This window comes from Hyla sarda, chromosome 6 (genome assembly GCF_029499605.1).
Source record: "Hyla sarda isolate aHylSar1 chromosome 6, aHylSar1.hap1, whole genome shotgun sequence".
Classification (NCBI taxonomy): domain Eukaryota; kingdom Metazoa; phylum Chordata; class Amphibia; order Anura; family Hylidae; genus Hyla; species Hyla sarda.
Window position 1 is genome coordinate 281923632 of NC_079194.1, and position 21390 is coordinate 281945021.

The following is a 21390-nucleotide window of genomic DNA, read 5'->3' on the forward strand; positions in this document are numbered from 1 at the left end:
CGGTTCCCGTCCGGAACAAAGTTAATTCTTCTATTTGTTCTTGTCTCCCCTTGCGGCACCCAGGCAAGCTTATGCAGGGGAGACGTGACAGGGACCGGATCGCGGTCCTCAGGTCCTGCCTTCTGGTCCCACGCCGACCGGTGAGCGGCGGCATCGCAAAACCGGAGGGCTCTATGGTAAGCGTCACTTCCGGTGACTGAGGAGTCCTCCGGAGTGCGGTTCCGGCCTCGTGTTTAGGCGTTTGACGTCACACCTGGCCAGGAAAGAGGTGGGGATTTCAAAATCCCCACGAATATAGGACGCAGGAAATAACAGAAGGACGCTTGCTCCAGAGGAGAAAATGTTTTGCCAATTTAGTCTCGGAGGAAACTCCTGATATTATGAAAGATATTAGATCTATGATTCAGTCTGAGATCCAGGCTTCTAAATCATCTTCAAGTCAGGCGGTCCTGTCTGGATCTCAAAGGATCCAATTAAAAACTAAAATTTGGTTCTCCGACTTTGATGATAATACGTCTCATCAGGATATAGAGAAGGGTGAATGTGTAGACAGCCCACAAGAAGAAGAGGATACGGGTTTAAAAATTTTTTTGTTTAATCCGGAGGACATTGAGGAACTTATTAAAGCGGTTAGAGCCACCCTTAACCTTGAGGAGGTACAAGAGGTTAAAATCATTCAGGATGAGTTATTCGGAGGCCTAGGCGACCATAAATCTCCATCCTTCCCTGTTCATCCAAACATTCATAAGATCATTAATAATGAATGGGTTAGACCAGATAAGGGGTATACCTAAGGGCATAAAAAGACGCTATCCATTTGCTGAGACTGACTCAACTAACTGGGACACTATTCCAAAAGTCGATGCTCCCATAGCCAAGGTGGCCAAAAATACCTCCTTACCATTTGAAGACTCCTCTCAGGTAAAGGATCCAATGGACCGAAAGAGCGTCTCTTAAAGAAGTCTTGGGAGGCAGCAGCTACGTTGCTAAGACCTAATATAGCTGCTACTTGTGTAGCTAGAACCTTGGGTGTGTGGATTGACCATCTTCAGCTACACTTACAGGGCGATACCCCTAGAGAGGATATAATTGCAAGTCTCCCTACTAAGATGGCTACCAATTTTCTTGCAGATGCATCTGCAGAATCGGTCAGATTATCTGCCCGCACTGCCGTACTGTCCAATATTGCAAGAAGGGTCCTCTGGTTAAAATGCTGGACAGGAGATGTTACCTCCAAAAAACAAATTGGCCGCCCTTCCATTTCATGGGCAATTTGTTTTTGGAGCTGACTTAGACAATAACCTGGCTAAAGCCTCGGACAATAAAAAAGGTTTTCCCAAAGAGAAAACTCAACCAAGTAAGACCCCCCCCCCCCCCCTTTCTCCTCTTTTCTCAAACTAATCAGCCCTATAGAGGTAAGGGCAAAACAGGCCGTTGGTCCTATGGAAAAGGAGGTAGAGGGAGAGGCTGCTTTTTTAACCCCAACAAGTCTAGCGCTGGTGGAGGTAAGCAATGACGCCATTCCGGTAGGGGCAAGATTGTCTTCCTTCGCCCACATTTGGGAATCAATGATTCCCAACCCTTGGATAGTCAACATAATCCAAGAGGGTTACAGGGTAGAGTTTTTCTCTCCCCCCTCCCCCAAGGTTTGTGGTAACCAAATCCCCAGGTTCCCTAGCCCTAATCATTCAGGGGGTCCAGAATCTATTGAGGTTAGGGGTGGTCATAGAGGTCCAGAGAAACAAGAGAGGTTCAGGTCATTATTCCCATCTGTTTCTAATCAAGAAGCCAAATGGGAAATTCAGGACTATCATCAATCTGAAACCCTTAAACAAATTAGTTACATACAGGAAATTCAGGATGGAGACCGTGAGGTCAGCCATTCATCTCATAAAAGACAGTGCAGTCATGGCCACAATAGATCTCAGGGACGCGTATTACCACCTCCCTATCCACACAGACTCACAACCCTTTCTAAGATTCGCCGTCCAGTGGGACGGAAGAATCTGCTATTTTCAATTTGTTTGTCGGCCCTTCGGGCTCTCCTTGGCCCCCTGCATTTTCACAAAAGTGATAGCGGAGGTGGTGGCAGTTCTTAGAAAGGTGAAAATTCTGGTAATATCTTATTTGGACGACATATTGATTGTGGCGGACTCTGTTCTTTACCTAAAAGAACATATAAAAAGAACATCTCGGATCCTCCAAGATCTCGGGTGGATCTTGAAAATCCGACTTGCTACCAAGTTGCAGGAAGGTCTTTTTAGGAATCCTCTTGGATTCAATAGCCCAGCAGTCCTTTCTTCCCAGAGAAAAGATCCAAAAGATACAGGATCAGATGCATCTACTTCTCACTCTAAAAAGTTGTACCCTAAGATTTGCCATGTCGGTCCTAGGATTGTTAACCTCTTCAATCCCGGCGGTGGCTTGGGCTCAGTACCACTCCAGACCTCTCCAGAAATGGATTCTAGGGGTATGGGACAAAAAGCAAACCTCCTTAGACAAAAAGTTTCCTCTTCCATCAGAGTTAAAGACCCAGCTAAGATGGTGGCTTTCCCTCCAGAATCTGGTAAGGGGTGTACACTGGCATCAAACAGACCCCAGGATCATTACCACGGATGCCAGCGCTCAAGGTTGGGGAGTCCACTCAGAAAAGCTTTCAATACAGGGGAAATGGAGTCCCGCTCTAGCGAACAAGTCAGAAAATCTGAAAGAGTTGTTAGCCGTCTGGATGGCTCTACAGGACTTGGAACTTTATTGCAAAAACAAACACGTCCTCATTTACTCAGACAATACAATCGCAGTGGCGTTCATTCGTCATCAGGGGGGCCTCGCCACTCAGCCCTACAATCAATTTCAGGTCAAATATTCTGTTGGGCAGAACAGAATGTACTTTCCATCTCAGCAGTCAATCACAGGGGGATATGGAACATCAGAGCAGACTTTCTAAGTCGACACTTTATAGATCCAGGGAATGGACGCTAGCAGACTGGGCGTTTTCATCAATAGTCAACGCCTGGGGTCTACCCCAGATAGACCTGTTTGCCTCCAGGAAAAATCGCAAAGTGAGCAAATTCTTCTCTCTGAATCCCAGAGACTCTCCAGTGGCAGTGGATGCTCTAGTTCAGGAATGGTCTTTCAGCCTGGGATATGCCTTCCCTCCAGTAGTCCTAATCCTTAGAGTACTACACAAGCTGATGATCCACTCTTGCACGTTAATCCTCATCACCCCCTTTTGGCCCAAAAGAAGTTGGTTTCCTCTTCTAAAATCCATGAGTGTGGAAAATCCAATACGGTTTCCTCCTCGTCCAGATCTACTAACCCAGGGTTCAATCCAGCACAGTCAGATTCATACCCTCAGCTTAGCGGCCTGGAAACTGAAAAGCTCCTACTAGAAAGAAAAGGTTTCTCTGAAAGGGTAATTAACACCCTGCTAGCCAGTCGCAAGTCTTCCACCTGTAAGAGCTATCCTAAGGTTTGGAAAAAATACATTTCCTGGTGTGGGTTTTTTTTTTTTTTTTTTTTCACTTGAATCCCCTAACATTCCTCAGATTTTCCTCAATTTTCTGCAAGATCGTTTTGACCTGGGTCTTTCCCCAAACACTTTAAAAGTGCAAATGAAATTGGGAGATGATTGTTGGGTGTCTAGGTTTATTAAAGCATCTGAGAAACTTAGGCCCAGGATTACAAACCTCTACCCTTCGTGGAACCTTAACGTAGTTCTTGAGGCCTTTACTGAAGCTCCCTTTGAGCCAATAGAGTCCATCTCTATCAAATTACTTACCTTTAAAAACCTGTATTTTTGGTAGCAATAACATCTGCACGTAGAGTCAGTGAGATTCAGGCTCTCTCTACAGCCTTTTTTTATAGTCAGAGATGATAGAATCCTTCTCAAATTAGACCCTAACTTTGTACCAAAAGTATCTTCATCTTTTCATAGATCCCAGGATATTGTTATTCCTTCCTTCTGCTCAGCCCTTAAGAATGATAAAGAAAGATCATTCAGCTGTTCAGATGTAAGGAGAGCAGTATTACAATATGTTGAGTCTTCACGTCCCTGGAGGAAAGACAAAAACCTTTTTCTCCAGTTTGCAGGTCCTAACAGGCTTCAACGAGTTCTATTGCGAGATGGATCTGTATGGCCATCTCAGACACCTATTCGGCAAAGGGAAAAAATCCCCCTCTTGAATTAAAGGCTCATTCTACCTGTGCAGTCTCTTCTTCATGGGCAGAGAGAGCATCTGCTTCTGTGGAGCAGATTTGTCGTGCAGCCACTTGGAAAAATGTACATACGTTTTCCAGACATTATAGATTAGATGTTCTTTCTAATCAGGACATGGCGTTCGGACACAAGGTCTTGAGTGCTGTGGTCCCACCCTAAATACTATTCTTTGGTATTATCTCCGGGTGCTGTCATGGAGACGACTTGGGAAATGGTGAATTATACTCACCGTTAATTGTATTTCCTGGAAGTCTCCATGACAGCACCCATAATACCCACCCTTTGGTTTTCTTTCTGTTTGGTCATTTGGTGATCACTTTTCCTTTCTACTCGGTGTTCTTTATAATACACTGGGAATGAAGAGGAAGGGGTGGGGTTTTAAACTCTGTGGGGGAGATTTATCAAAACCTGTGCAAAGAAAAGTTGCCCATAGCAACCAATCAGCTTCCTCCTTTCATTTTACAAGAGGCCACTGAAAAATGAAAGAAGTGATCTGATTGGTTGCTATGGGTAACTAGGTAATTTTTCCTCTGCACAGGTTTTGATAAATCTCCCCCTGTGTTTTCCTGTCCCGATTAGGCAGGTGCAATCTCCAGGTCCTGTCATGGAGACTTCCAGGAAATACAATTATCGGTGAGTTTAATTCACCATATCTAGGTTCATTAAGGCTATAGATCGACCCAGAATAAAATAAAAAAAACTCTTCCTCCTTGGAATCTACATACGGTCCTCTTGGCTCTAACTAAAGCTCCTTTTGAACCTTTGAAACTCCCTTTCCTTAAAATTTCTTACCATCAAAACAGTATTCCTTGTAGCCATCACTTCACCCTGAAGTGTTAGTGAAATTCAGGCTCTTTCCATTCAACAACCTTATTTCAGAGTATTAGAGGATAATATTATTTGCAGGTCCTAATAGAGGCAAGAAAGCCTCTAAAAGCTCCATCTCTAGGTGGATTCGTTTAGACATCTCAGAATCCTACACAGGTAGCTGGAAGGATCCACCCTCAGAGATTAGGGCTCATTCAACTTGTGCAGTATCCTCCTTGGGCAGAAAATGCTTCAGCCTCAGTGGAACAGATCTTCAAAGCTGCTACCTGGAAAAGATGACATACCTTTTCCAAACACTATAGACTTGACGTAGTGTCAGGTCAAGACATGGCATTTGGACGTAAGGTCCTAGGTGCTGTGGTCCCTCCCTAATAATTCTTTGGTATTTCTCAGGGTGCTGTCGCGGTGACGACTAGAGAAAGGGTGAATTATACTCACCGATAATTTGTTTTTTGGAAAGTCTCCGCGACAGCATCCATACATCCCACCCTCGGTGATAGTTTAGGTGCTGTTTTTTAGTTATCACTTTTTTTTACCATACTGGAGGGGAGAGGAAGGGGAGGGTCTTTTAACCTCTCAGTGTTTTTCCCTGTCCAATCAGGCGGAGGCAATCTCAGGGTGCTGTCGTGGAGACTTCCCAGAAAACGAATGATCGATGAGTATAATTCACCCTTTCTCGGTTGCTCTTCATTGGGGGACACCTATACTGATGGGGTATATGCTCTTGCCTCTAGGAGGCGCTGACACTAGGGAAAAAAAAGTCGGCTCCTCCCTGGTGGAATATACCCGCCCACTGCAAGTGAGGTAATCAGTTTTAGCTAGTGTCAGTAGGAGGCAAGATTTAAAAAAATTTGCCCCGCTATCTTAGCCTGGTATGATGCAGTGCGGCCATAACCTGGTTGAAGACGCCGGGGTAAGTATAAGAAGACGGCATCCGTAGATGAGTATGTAACCCCCCCCCCTTTAAAAAGGGACTCTGTCCTTTATTGGGAGCTTTATGTGTGGGGGCCTGCTCATGTTCCCGGGGGGGGCCGTGTTACTGTGTACTAGGACAGCCGCCGGCCGTTTGCAGCGGCTCCCTCCGCAGTGTGTTCTTCCGTGCTCACCTCTGCACAGCTTTCTGTTATGTGTGGGGTTCTTCCATTCGGCCAACTATATGCTTTACTATATGGGGGTTGGCAGCTCGCTGAGTGAGGAGGTTATGGTGGCACATGGCTCCGCCCTTCTTCTCCCCCGTGCCAGTGCGCAATCTGGGTTTATGGTGGCAAAGAGGCCAGGCAGCGCCTCCAGGTTCCCACGCGCCACGGCCTTTCCTTGCGACCGGCGGGTGCTACCCGCAGCCGCAACGCTGTGCTCCTCCAGCTGAGTTTAGCTCCGCCCCTCCACCATTCGAGGGTCGGCGGCGCTCTGTAGCAGAGCGGCTCCGTTGGCCTCCCTAAGCTGCGGCCCAGGGGGAGCTCTTCCTATCCGGCCCGTTGGGTTACCTAGCCTCGAAGCTGTGCGGTGGCTTAGCAGACTTAGCTTCTAAGTGCGAAGACTTGACCCAGCGTGTCCTACGGACCATATACAAGATGACAGGGATGCAATCCACGGCTCCTCAGCCTCCCCCGATCTCCCCGGTGATCGCTTATCTGTCTCCTTTTCACCAGCACCTAGAGGTGTATTTGTTCAGCCAGACTGTTGTCTGCACGGGTTCCGCCAGGTTTCCTGTTCCTCACTGCTGGGGTGAGGGATCTGGAGGGGGGTCCCTGTGGGTACACAGGACTGCTGCCAGTTAGCCAGTCCTTAGTCTGCTGGGTCTCCTACACAACCAGTTCACCCATTTAGATGGGATGCTCTCCAGTGCCCCACTTTCTATGGGAGGCTTCGAAGGAGTGACCCTGTGCGTTCAGGAATCCTATACCAGTCGGCCAGACTGTTGTCCGCATGGCTTACTACTACGTCGGGTCAATTACCATACATTTTCCACACCGTGGATGGTAGTTCAGGTAACCCACTGCCAAGGTGTAGTACAGAGTGAGTTGCTTCATGGGCCCTACACAATGCACCACATACATACTGGCTCGCAGTGTTCCCTACTTTACCAGGTCCCTCTCTGCTTCTCTCTGACAGCTGGTATCTCACTTCAATGTGTGGTTCTGTATGGCTTGGCCTTGGTCCCTATGCCAGATAGCCCGACCAGGTCAGGGATTTTTCTACCCCCACCAGGTCACCTCCCCCATTCCTGCTGCTACCTGCCGCGGCTGCAGTCTGGTTTCTCACTTTCCATGTGAAAGTCCACAAAGTGTGTCTCTATGGGCTCATGGTGCTCAACCACCACAGACCTGTGGAACAAAAATCACAGGAAGTCAGACTGTCTGCATGTGTCCTACTCCACATACGTCCTTCATCCCTTGCGTCTGTGTCTGCAGTCCTGGTGTGTGGCACCATTAGGAGATGGAGTGTGGGATTTTTCCTGCAGGTTCCAGGGACTTTCACCGCAACAATAGCAGCACTCTGTTCCCCTTTCTAAGATTGCAACGTTGGAGTATTAGGGGCATACCTTCCATCCTGCCGGTCCTTTTGGATGTCTGCGGTTTCTTTAGTGTCTGCATATGCTAAGGCCACTCTGCATGTGTAGAGCCCACCTTTCCTTCTGTTTGGTGGGGTGTGCCTCGGGCCTTCCTGTGATTTTTGTTCCACAGGTCTGTGGTGGTTGAGCACCTCTGTTCTGGCATGGGGCCTGATGGGGCGACAGTCAATTCGCCCCCCCCCCCCCTCCCTCCTATGTTTCCAGGGACCTTTCCTGGGTTCCTGCTCAGGGTGGCCCAGGCACCTGCTCTATTGCCTTAGTCATTGCCTGGAATTGCTCTTGACGCAGGTGGTTGTGTATGTGTGCTTCTTACTTGCATTCGTAGTCATGTCTTATGTTTTTGCCCAGCTCCAGTGTGCAGAATTCCGATCCCTCTGGGGACACAAGTTGGCCCTCCATACCTCCATGGGTTGTCCCTGGGGGCTACGTCCACCCAGTACTTTACCGTGGATTTGGGGCGGCATTTCTCTGCTCCTACAGGCCTGACACACTTTGACAATCCCCCTTCCACAGGGGTACGGGGATCAGGGAGTTTGGCATGGTCAGTAGGGATCGACCGATTATCGGTTTGGCCGATATCAGCCGATTATTCCCGATTTTGGACGTTATTGGTCAATCAGTTTCTTCTTTACCACCCCTTGTTTTCCCCTCCACTAGGGGGATTATTTGGCTGAGCTCTTTCTGCTGCCAAGATGGAGCCATCTCTCTTTTGCCACTATATAGGTGGGATACCCGTCTGGGCCCTTGTTTTTTTTTGCTGAGAGCAATCAACAGCCTTTTGCTGTCTAGGCTTGTGTGCTTACTGCCGACTATTGCAGCCTGGCTCGCTTTTCTGTCTCTTGGTTATATACTGCTGCTCACGCAGCCTTGGCACTCTCCTCTGTTTGAGGAGTTTATGTATTCATGTATGGCTCTGCGACAGCCGGTCTAGCCACCATCTGTTGTTTGGGTCCTAGCATTGCTCTCCTCCTCCTTCGGCGCACTCTCACTTTAAAGGTTGTGTTCTTTCTTGCCTTTTGCCAGTGTCAGTTGCGTTGCACTGACACCACAGTCTTCTGGCGTATTCTTCCTTTGCCCAGAACCTGAAAGTCCCAGCTGGGTACCCCTATGTTTCCCCCTCCATTCTCATTCTGACGGGATGTTTCTTCGGGGTGCTCTGGTCCGCTCGTACCGCTGGCATTCATGATCAGTTATCCTCCTTGTCTTGGACACTGTTCTGGGATGCTGTGGCGTGCCTTCTTTCTAGGCAGCTCTCCCGGTTCTTTGGGCCTTGGTGATGGTTGAGGTCTCGAGCGTGTGTAGTGATCAGGCCCGGACTTCTCTGCGATCCCATTTTGTGGGGCGGTCTTTCTGTACTGCACTACTTCATGTCTCTTCCTGGAAGTTTGTTGCCTGGAGCGTTTAGCGGATGCTGGTTTTCCTTACTCTTCAGGTGTAAGTCTTCCTGGGGACTTGGGAATCTCCACTTCTCAGGTCGGCCGCTCCGGTGTTCCGGGATGCTCATTTTCGAGTATTCCACTCCTTTCTTGGCCGTTTATTTTCCGTGTTCGTCTTTCATGTGACTCGGGCTCCTCCAGTTGCCATGTAGCACTCTCCGGTTTTCGGATGCCCCTTTTTAGGGCATTTCGATCCTTCCTTCTTTTTGGGTCCATGTCCTCCCGAGTTGGAGGACTTCCGGACTAGTGGCAAGAGCATATACCCATACACTCTTTTTTTTCTGCAGACGCCAGAATGTGAATTTCCGTGACCGATGTATCTGCAACAGAAATTTGGCTATGTGAACAGCGCAACAGAATCCCATTGAATTCAGCAGGTCTCTGCTCGTGGGGAATCCTGCATGGAAATTCTGCCGTGTGAACATAGCCTTAGGACTCCATTGACCCTAGGTTTGCCAAAAGGAACTAAGGGACCTATACGTCAGCCGCTTGGTATATGTTTTCTAATGTATAGGGTCACCTCAATTGCTTTACTATGTCATCTGTCAACCTAATTAAAGGTTGGTCCGGTTCAGTTATGTGAAATTATTTCCTTACCCCAGAGATGGATCATATTTAACTTGTCAAGATGTGCAGGAGTCATTAGAGAGAGAGATATCTATGTATGATTTCGTTTTTTGCCCCAAAAAATTTAAGCAGACTCCTTTTTATTGAGTGATCTCAGTTGTCATCACAGATGAGCGAGCTTACAGTACGAATTGTTAAAGGGGTACTCCGGTGGAAAACTTTATTTTATTTTTTTAGGTCTTTATAAGTCAACTGGTGCCAGAAAGTTAAACAGATTTGTAAATTACTTTATATTAAAAAAAATCTTTACCCTTCCTGTACTTTTTAGCAGCTGTATGCTACAGAGGAAATTCTGTTCTTTTCTAATTTCTTTTTTGTCTTGTCCACAGTGCTCTCTGCTGGCACCTCTGTCCATGTTAGGAACTGTCCAGAGCAGCATATGTTTGCTTTGGGGATTTTCTCCTGCTCTGGACAGTTCCTGATACGGGAATCAGGTGTCAGGAGAGAGCACTGTGGACAAGACAAAAAAGAAATTAGAAAAGAACAGAATTTCCTCTGTAGGATACAGCTGCTAAAAAGTACAGGAAGGGTAAAGATTTTTTTAATAGAAATAATTTACAAATCTGTTTAACTTTCTGGCACCAGTTCATTAAAAAAAAAAAAAAGTTTTCCACCGGAGTGGATTAGTGGTAAATTTAGTTTTGACACAGTGCTTTGATTCCCCCTGGAACAGTCATACGGCACTGTACCAGAGAATTGGAAACCTTGGATTACAGAACAACATTTTGGACAAAAAACTAATCTATTACTGCTGTTACTGCTATTACTACGGTTTGGATTTCGAGATTCTTACTGTAGTTTTCTTATCTCTACCCCTTGCTACTTTTAGGGTCTATGCATGAATAAATGGGTATCCATGTTTATTATAATTATATTGTAAAAGGCCACCTAACTTTTAAAGCAACACACTGATACCTTTATGTCTCTGGTGAAAGGGCCAGGTTTTGCATTAGAAGGGGAGGTCACATGAACACAGCGACCAGTCAGCGGCTTCTCAGATCATGCTCCGTACTCCTGGCGCAATGGCTCCCATCACTGAGTAGTGATGCCAGTAGTTCAGAGCATGACCTCTGTGGCCGCTGATTGGTTGCTGTGTTTATGTGACCTTTTCTTCTAAAGAATGACTGGATTGCCTACCAGAGTGTGAATGGGAGATCATCGTGGGATCACAGAGGTAAATAGGAGTTTGGTATTATAGGGTTTATTCGCAAGTACAGCATTCTGCACATATTTGATGTGCAAGATTTGAAGCATTTCAGGTGACCATAGCAGCCAATCACTTGCTGCAGCAGTGACTTGTCATCACTGCCAAAGTATACGTTCTCAGTGTTATAGCGCAAAAAAATAAAAATAAACTTGAAGTAATTGTCCATTTTTATTTATTTCAATAATTGTAGGTAGCAGTGGAACTACGTTTGAAACTCAGAGTCGCTATGTACCTTCATCAGGAATGTCTGCAAAAGAGCTATGTGAAAATGATGATCTTGCAACCAGCCTGGTGTTGGACCCCTATTTGGGGTTTCAGACACATAAAATGAATACCAGGTAAGAAACTGCAAGCAATTGTAAGATGTCACAGTGTAGATCACTGTTGTTTACACTAAAATGATACACTTCTGACATAACTTATGTGTTGTAGTAGGAGACTAAAGACTTATGGAAACCTTTTGGTGGCATTTTTTTATGTTTTTATATAACCATTTAGCCTAATATTTAGCATATGCAGAAACCTGTTCACTATACAATATGCCAGAAACTATCCAATCTGACAGCTGGATTGCTAGCCACTGCTGTTATCTACTGAGCAGTCCTCTATGCTTACCTACAGTAAAAAAAATGTTGCTAGTAAATAGACAACCCATTTTTTTGAGCAATTTGCCACAAGATTGTTTAAAAGATTACAGAGTTCACAAAACTTTAAGGGACATTTCAAAAGTTTGGATTGTTTGGGATCTGGGTGTTCAGAACCCTTATGACCGCTAGAGCAAGTTGGGTGGAGACACAGCTAAGTTTGTTCTCTCCCATCTCTGGGCCATGTGATGCCATGGGGGTGTCCTCAGGGAGTGGGCAGAGAGTGGGGAGAAGCAGCACTCAGCCACATCCTTCTCTCTGTTAGATTTAGCAATTGGTCAGGATGTGAAATTCTGTTTACCAAGCTTTTGTATTCTACGGTTTTATAGGCTTTCTACTGGACAGCATAATGGGAAAGATCTGTCCTTTTTGTAGTGCATCCATTGGACTAAACCAGTAACCTACAGCATGTTTACTTATCACTTGTCTTCAGGACACTATCCAGGCATATAGGACTTTAAAGGCTATGTTCACACACCAGAATTTCTGCATGGAATTCCACATAAAAATTGTGCATGAATTTATAGCCAATACACTTCAATCGGATTCCACTGTCCCGTTCACGCAGCAGAATTTCCACTTCAGGAATTCCATTGGAGTGAATGGATAATAAATTTCTGCAGAATTTAGTGCAGAATTCAGTGCAGAAATTCTGCCATGTGAACATAACCTTACAGTTGTTTAGTTAGGAGTAAACCTTTTTATAAAGGTTCTCTGCTAGTCTCCACTCCTTCCAGGTTGTTTGCTGTCCCCACAGGACCTACCTCTTCAGCCAATCTCTAATGGCCGCTGATTGCCTGATCAGTAAGGTCATTTGGGGTCATGATGGCACACAACCGAAAAGAATCAGTGAGTCGGAAATATCAGCTGTAAATGCATGCACACCGAGAGTGAGATCACTACCACCAGAATTTCAACCCTTATTCTGATTCCATGAATGTGCCCCATGCATTAACCAAGCAGATCTGTGTTAGAACTGTGTCTGAGGAAAGGTTGTCACATGACTAGCTGTATTCAGTTGTATTTAAGTTCATGAATTCTTTACATAGGACCATTTTTCAGAATAAAATTAGAAAATCTTAAGTTACCTGATAAGAAATGCTATATGCAGACACCTATGTTAAAGGAGTACACCGGGATGTAGAAATTGCATCTCAGACTGCCGGCAGTAAAAAAAAATAAAGGGATACATACCTGCCACCACTCCACCGGTGCCTCTGGTAACCCGTTTCGGCCTCTGCTGCGATCCTCCTTCCTGGTTGCTGGTGGTCGGTGAGTCATACTGCAGCGAAGCCCACCTCAGTCAGCAATCGGTTGAGAGGCAGTGTGAGGTTTTCGGCCCTGTTTTTTTTTCCTGGTGTCGGGAACGAAAACTTCGCACTGCCGCTCAGCCTATCGCCGGCCAAGGCAGGACTTCGTTGCGGCCGGTGATTGGCTCAGTGTGACTCACCGACCACTGGTAACCAGGAAGAGGATCGCGGCGGAGGCCGAAACGGGTTACCGGGGGAGCAGCGGCAGGTATGTATTCTTTATTTTTTGTTTTACTGCCAACAGTCTGAAACACAATTTTTACATCCCGGAGTACTCCTTTAATACATTTAAAAAAATAAAATAAAATAGTTTGGCCAGCTCTAAATGACAAAAAAAAATACCCTTCTTCTTTCAGATTTCGCCCCATTAAAGGGAGACAGGAGGAGCTGAAGGAAGTAATCGAGCACTTCAAGAAAACTGAACACTTGGATAAAACCTTCAAAAACCTAGTGTCTGGAGACTGGGCGCGACATTATTTTCTTAACAAGAATAAAATGCAAGAGAAGCACTTCAAGGAACATGTAGGTTCTCTTCACATAATGTTATTTCATACTTTCTTTAGTTTACATTGTGCATGTTATCTCCATTGATATTTTCCGGCAAACCAAGTAAAGTACAAAGAAAACTCTGATGTGTTATTGTGTTAGCATTGTTCAGTCGTGCAACATATTGTAATGCTGTGATGTATTATCAAGCTGTTTTTGTTTTTATGTCCTAATGTCACAGGTGTTCATCTACTTGAGAATGTTTGCAACTAGTAGCGGGTTTGAAATTTTGCCTTGCAACAGATATTCTTCTGAGCAAAATGGAGCCAAGATCGTTGCAACTAAAGAATGGTATGATTTTTCATATTCGTCATCTTAGATGCATAGTTATTGTACCCTTAACGTATGTAAAATATTTTGATGGTCTATTTGTAATATAAATAATATATCTAATAGAATATACATAATATTATGTGAATGTATCCTTTAGATATTTGTAATTTTTTTTTTTTTTGTTTACAACAGGAAACGTAATGACAAAATAGAACTTCTTGTGGGCTGTATAGCTGAGCTGTCGGAAGCTGAGGAGAATATGCTATTGCGTCATGGGGAGAATGATTTTAGTGTCATGTATTCCACCAGGAAAAACTGTGCTCAGTTGTGGCTTGGTCCAGCTGCCTTCATAAACCATGGTATGCACAGGCATTCTGTTCAAATTGTGCCCAATCTTACATCGAGTTTGCAAAAATGTATGTAGCTCAATTGGCAGTCCAGTTGCTGAAGCAACTGTGTCTGAAGATGGATTACCTTGAATTAATAGAAGTCATTCTATTTACATAGCTTACGTTGGGTGTAAAGATATGTAAATAGACGCTTAACATATAACTATCATTACAACAAAATACTGACATGTCAGAAGTTTGTATCAGTGGGGGTCTAGGTGCTGAGAACGCTACTGCTTACTGACATGAAGGAGCAGAAGCATGCGGCTGCATGCCCTGTGCCCATTCATCTCTGCTCAGCTAAAGTCAGCAGCATAGTCTACAATAAAAATCCTGACTTCCATTGTAAATCTGTGTGTTTGTTTACACGGCAGATTTTTTGGGGAATATTCCGCACGGCCATTCCTATTGAGTCCTATTGATTTCAAAGGGATCCTGCTGCACTGTTCACACTGCAGAATTTCCCCTTCAGGAAGGAGATATATCAAAATATGTCCAGAGGAAAAGTTGCTGAGTTGCCCATAGCAACCAGTCAGATTGCATCTTTCATTTTTGAAAAGGCCTGTGAAAAATGAAAGAAACAATCTGGTTGCTCTGGACAAGTTTTGATAAATCTCCCACCAGATGTTTCTTATTCTAATGTTCGCAGAAAGAATGGACATGTCTTTTCTTTCTGTGGAGGAAACATGGAAATGCATTGCAATCCATAAAACTACACATTTCCGAGCTGTCCAGATCAGGCAAATGTGTGGAATGGCCGCACATTTTTCTGTGCAGACATTTATAATGTTTTTCTAATGTATGAACGCGGCCTAACACTCATTGTACCTGTGCAGAGCGGAGATGAAAAGAAACAGCACATGCGGTCGCGTTCTTCTGCCCCTTTATTCTAGTGATCAGTGGGGGTCTTCACACTGGTACAAAGTTATGACATGTCAGAAGTTTATTATAATGATAGTAACACTTCAATGATTACTTAACAACTATGGTAACAGATTTATTAAGACCAGTTGGTCCTACTGTATGTTGTATACAAAGTAAAAAATTTCAGCTCTTAAAAATATTTTTCTTTTCTTTTTCCTAACACATTCAAGATTGCAGACCTAACTGTAAGGTAAGTACTATGCATTTACATAAGAACAGTGAAAAATATTTATTTATTTTTCTTCTACTAATACTTGGGTATTAAATTATAAGAATTGTCTGCTTTAATCTTGCAGTTTGTATCAACTGGCCGTGACACTGCGTGTGTGAAAGCACTGCGAGATATTGAGCCTGGAGAAGAGATCTCGTGCTATTACGGGGATGGCTTTTTTGGTGAAAACAATGAGTTCTGTGAATGCTACACATGTGAAAGGTTAATATTACAGCTATATTACATTTTCAGTCCTTGTGGAAAATATGTGTTTAACAAAAGCAGGAGATTATAATCTAAATGATACTAATAAGGTATTGTTATTATATGTTACCTAGGATACCATTGTGGATATGGTGTCATATAACAGAAATTAAACTTAGAGGTTATCCTGCACGTGTCCAAAAAAATTCCAGTAATGCTCTGCATCCCTGAAATAGGATAATTTTTTTCTACTCACCGTAAAATCTCTCGTAGCCTTCATTGTGGAACACAGAGACCATGGTGTATTATGCTGCCGCCACTAGGAGGCTGACACTAGGCAATAAAAAGTCTGCTTCTCCCAGCAGGATGTACCTGCCCACAGGCGCAGAGCTATTCAATTGTGTTACAAAGCAGTAGGAGAAGCCAAACAACAAAGTGGATGCGTCCAAAAGACACCAGACGGTAACAACGGGCCACAAACAACCTGACCAGGAACCATAAATGGGTGGGTGCTATGTTCCCCAATAAAGGCTACGAGAAAGATTTTACGGTGAGTACAAAAAAAATCTCCTTTTCTCGTTTGCCTCATTGGGGAACACCGAGACCATGGGAAGTACCAAACAGTCCCTGGGGTGGGAAAAACAACCGCCAGTGACAGGAAATCAGTCCAGAGACTGAATACATTAATCTGCAGAGGAATGTGGATGAGGCAAAGAGGAACTGGAATGCAGAAACCAACCACCTGGAAGCCCCCAGAAAACTTGAGGGGAGCTAGAACCAGAACGAGGAAACCTTGCAGAGACTTGGATCCGACAGCTCAAGTGCGAGAAGAATGGTCGCCTAGGAGGTCCACTTAGCCAAACAATTTCCTGGCCGGAGAACAGAATTGACTTCCGTCGAAAAGACGCAGGACCACCAAAGCCTGACCAAGGCGCAGAAGAAAGTGACAAGAGAACCCCTTGCAGACATACATCCAAGCCAAGCGAACAAGGTGAGAAAACGCCAACAGCCATAAGATAAACGAGCTGGAGAGGCTCGAAAGGAAAACCCTGCGAGGAGGCCAGCCTCAACAGAAGGAGCATGCTCAGCAAGAAGGCAGAAAACAAAAGCCGCTGGAGTAGCTGAAGAGAAATACAACACAAAACCCATATCCAGACTTGGGCGCAATGACGAACTGGCCAGGAAGAAGGCTAGGGCATGGATCACATTGCCTACCACCCGACCAAGAGGCCCAAGTATCGAAGCCACAGTCCCGAAACCACACCATGTGAAATCGGGCAGAAAAAAAAGAGTACGCCGGAAGGTGGGGAAAAGTGCACAACAGGAAGGACTATGCCTGTCTAGGTAGCGTATATTGATCAGACAGTGGTAACCTGGATGACCTAAATGCCCCAGGCCACAAGAGAGGCGAGTGGATGCAAACCGGACGGCGAGAAGGCATGATCTGTTCAGCAACACCAGAGCAGCCACCATCAGCACCAGAGTTTCCCAGATCCGGAAATAAGCTGAGGGATCTTGGAGTCCCACACCAGCTGATATCGAGCAAACCCAAGTGGGAGCAAAACACCTCAGGCGACATGTGCCCAGGCAGATGACTGGAGTCGGAGAGGTGGAGAGAGACTCCCCCTGCAGGACTAGCAGAGAAAACAGGACAGGAAGCCCGCCAAGACCAGAGACAAAAATCCCCCACCAAGGTTGAAGTATCAGGGAAACCATCCCGGAGGACGAGACCAGGAACAGTCACCTGGAAGGCAGGTCAAAGCAAGAAGGTCCTGAAAAGGTAGAATCACGAGGGAGAGGGTCCCGAATGAGTCTAGAACCACAAAGGGAAGGAGTCCTATACCCTAGAAGAGAAAAGCGGGCAGAAGAACAGGTCCCCCGCCACCACAGGAATCACTGTACCACCCAGCACTCGGACACAAAAGGCAAGAGGACAGACAAGTCCGTGCTGGATCCCAACGGACCGGAGACTCTGAGGAAACATCCCAGAAAGCCCAAGTGACAAAGAGGGAGACAAAGGGGACCCAGCTGAGGTGCCAGTCCAGCCAAAGTTAGAATGCAACGGAACAGAAGGCACAGTCTGGATGCAGGAGGTCTCCCACCAAGACAGTCATCCAAGCCTAGAGTAACCGACAGTCAACAAGCAGGAGGAGAGACAAGCTGCAACCTGAACTGTTGCGGAACATTGAGGAGCCACAGGCAGGTGAAACAGAAGAGCCACAGGAGGAAGGACCTGAGACACCCCAAGCAGAGACAGCTGGAGAGAAAAATGGAGGTCAAACCAAGAGCACCTTCACTGCAAATGGAAAGGAAGACATGAGCGATCCAGACAGAACTGCACCAGGACTGCCATGATTGGGGGTCACGAGACAGGAACTGCCCTAGCAGCGCCAAGAGCCCCTAAGGAAATGCAACTAGAAGGCCAGAAGGTCTTTAGCCAGCTTATGGCCACACTGCATCATGCCAAGCTGCCATAGCGAGGCGGGCAGAGGCAAGTGGGGGACCCGGACCCAGGGTACTACCGCCAGGCACTGGCCGTTGGCAGTAAGGGGTTAACAGAACATACTCTATGCCCCTTAACTGCATATGGGGGAAACAGGTGGCACCATGCTCCTGAACCCCCATCTGAAAAAGATATAAAAGAAAAAGGAGAGAAAAACCTAATACAGGTCCTAACTAGAAAACTATAAAAGACCAGGTCTAGAGAACTCCAGACTTGTCGGTCTCCTACTGACATTTAAGTTAAACTGATTAGCTCTGTGCCTGTGGGCGGGTATATCCTGCTGGGAGGAGCTGACTTTTTTTTTTTTTTTTTGCCTAGTGTCCGCCTTCTAGTGGCAGCAGCATAATACCCATGGTCTCTGTGTTCTCCAATGAGGCGACTGAGAAATCCACTGCTGCAGAAACTATGTGGACACTCTGTCATGCCATTCAAATACTCTGCTCAAAAAAATAAAGGGAACACTAAAATAACACATCCTAGATTTGAATGAGTGACCTAATCGTATGAAATACTTTTGTCTTCACATAGTTGAATGTGCTGACAACAAAATCACACAAAAATTATCAATGGAAATCAAATTTATCAACCCATGGAGGTCTGGATATGGAGTCACACTCAAAATCAAAATGGAAAACCACACTACAGGCGTATCCAAGTTTGATGTAATGTCCTTAAATCAAGTCAAAATGAGGCTCAGTAGTGGGTGTGGCCTCCACGTGCCTGTATGACCTCCCTACAACGCCTGGGCATGCTCCTGATTGAGGTGGCGAATGGTCTCCTGAGGGATGTCCTCACAAACCTGAACTAAAGCATCTGCCAACTCCTGGACAGTCTGGTGCAACGCGGCGTTGGTGGATGGAGCGAGACATGATGCCCCAGATGTGTTCAATCGGATTCAGGTCTGGGGAACGGGCAGGCCAATCCATAGCATCAATGCCTTCCTCTTGCAGGAACTGCTGACACCCTCCAGCTACATGAGGTCTAGCATTGTCTTTCATTAGGAGGAACCAAGGGCCAACCGCACTAGCATATGGTCTCACTAGGGGTCTGAGGATCTCATCTCGGTACCTAATGGCAGTCAGGCTACTTCTGGCAAGCACATGGAGGGCTGTGCGGGCCCCCAAAGAAATGCCACCGACCCAATTACTGTCCCACCACTAAACTGGTCATGCTGAAGGATGTTGCAGGCAGCAGAACGTTCTCCACTTTGTCTCCACACTCTGTCACATGCTCAGTGTGAATCTGCTTTCATCTGTGAAGAGCACAGGGTGCCAGTGGCGAATTTGCCAATCTTGGTGTTCTCTGGCAAATGCCAAACATCCTGCATGGTGTTGGGCTGTAATCACTACCCGGACGTTGGGCCCTCACACCTTCATGGAGTCTGTTTCTGACCGTTTGAGTGGACACGTGCACATTTGTGGCCTGCTGGAGGTCATTTTGCAGGGTTATGGCAGTGCTCCTCCTGCTTCTCCTTCCACAAAGGCGGATTTAGTGGTCCTGCTGCTGTGTTGTTGCCCTCCTACGGCCTCCTCAACATCTCCTGATGTTCTGGCCTGTCTCCTGGTAGTGCCTCCATGCTCTGGACACTACGCTGACAGACACAGCAATTTTTCTTGCCACAGCTCGCATTGATGTGCCATCCTGGATGAGCTGCACTACCTGAGCTACTTGTGTGAGTTGTAGACTCCGTCTACCACTAGAGTGAAAGCACCGCCAGCATTACAAAGTGACCAAAACATCAGCCAGGAAGCATATGAACTGAGAAGTGGTCTGTGGTCACCAGCTGCAGAACCACTCTTGCTTGTCTTGCTAATTGCCTATAATTTCCACCTGTTGTTGTCTGTTCCATTTGTACAACAGCATGTGAAATTGATTGTCAGTGTTGCTTCTTGAGTGGACAGTGTGATTTCGCAGAAGTGTCATTGACTTGGAGTTACATTGTGGTGTTTAAGTGTTCCCTTTTATTTTTTTGAGCAGTGTATAACCTATTTCTCGTATTGAGCAAGATATGGCATGCCACTGGAGATTACTTTTCCCCCACACTCCTCACACATCATAATGGCAAACTGTACACCTCCTACCCTCCGTAATCTACTCCCCTATTGCCCTCCCATGTTTCCTCCCACAGCAGCGTGAACACGTTTGTGCTAGAAAACTCCAGGAGGAGGTGGACGATTTCTATTTCAGACGCCAACCAGGGGGCCGGCTCACACAATACCAACCACTTTCAGCCATGATAGAAGTAAATCAAAATGTCTCAAAGACCCTGATGCACATTTGGCTAGTAACTAACATTACACTTACTAGAGGATTCTTGTAGATTTATGAAAGAAAATACCTACATTGAAGAACATGTGTCATCCATCATGTTTAAAGGGTATTCCTGTCAGGACATTTAAGGCATGTCTACATCGAGACCTGCATCTCCATTTTCTGAGGTGGGACTCCTTCCTTAGGTAATATGTAAACTCCATACCAGGTACAAAGCTGCAATTCCTGGCAGATAGGTGCTAGAAGGGTAAAATCAACCATAGCTTTGATGATCGCTGTTTGTAATGCAAAGTTATAACATTGCCTTTTTTTGTTAACAGCTAAAGAGTAAAACTGGTAGTGCTGAGCTGCAGCAGCCCCTCCTCCCTTCCCCAATCTTCTACAGGGCAGGGTGGGGGAGGGAGGAAGAGCTGCTGTAGGTCAGATAATATTCTTTATTATATTGTAAATCTAGGAATGGTATAACACGTTTACATTGTGTGTGGCATAAATTTATATATACAAATGCATTTTTGAGGCTTCTGTACCACATTATCTGAAAAAAATGCAAATTATTTTTGTGGCCTTTGTTTTTTATTAGCCTCCCTTACATTTGCCCAGTATTAATACATCTCTCCATTATTAGCTGCAATCTTTGAAGATAATGGAGAAATTCTGAAGCTTCACCTCTGTCATTTATTTTACTAGGAGAGCAACAGGTGCTTTTAAATCCCGAGTTGGACTGAACGAGCCGGCTCCTCTAATTAACAGCAAGTATGGACTACGGGAAACGGACAAACGTTTGAACAGGCTCAAAAAGCTCGGTGACGGTGGCAAAAACTCAGACAGCCAGTCCGTAAGCTCCAACACAGACGCAGACACATCTCAGGAAAAATCATGTAAGATTTTTTAGCTTTTAATCCAGTATTGTCAGTAAATTTCTTAATTTTCCATACCAAAGTTCATCTGTGGTTTTAGTGCATATGTAGGTACCGAGAGAACCTAAGGGGACCAGAATACCATTACCAAGCTAAAGACCTGTACTTAGCTAGTCCTTCTCTTCTGAGAATGGGATACGATTGCATCCAGTCAAGTATAATTTCTCATTAAACAAATTATTAAAGGGTCATTGTTGTTCGAAACATGTTGTCCAGACATGTTAAAAGTTTAGATCACAGAGGGTCTCAGTCCAGAGTTACAGCTAAAAGATGTGCACAGCAACATGTCTCATCTCCTGGCTGTCAGTC

At 45.4% G+C, this 21390-nt stretch overlaps 1 protein-coding gene across 2 annotated transcripts in view; it reads left to right on the top strand.

The window, feature by feature from the left end:
• Positions 1-21390, top strand: part of KMT5B (lysine methyltransferase 5B) — a 46202-nt gene that overhangs the window by 21549 nt on the left and 3263 nt on the right. For both annotated transcript variants that reach the window (XM_056527501.1, XM_056527502.1), the window contains exons 3-9: positions 11080-11227; positions 13200-13365; positions 13571-13680; positions 13855-14021; positions 15146-15165; positions 15272-15408; positions 20852-21042. In XM_056527501.1, coding sequence (XP_056383476.1) covers positions 11080-11227; positions 13200-13365; positions 13571-13680; positions 13855-14021; positions 15146-15165; positions 15272-15408; positions 20852-21042 — 939 coding nt within the window. The remainder of the gene's footprint in view (positions 1-11079; positions 11228-13199; positions 13366-13570; positions 13681-13854; positions 14022-15145; positions 15166-15271; positions 15409-20851; positions 21043-21390) is intronic.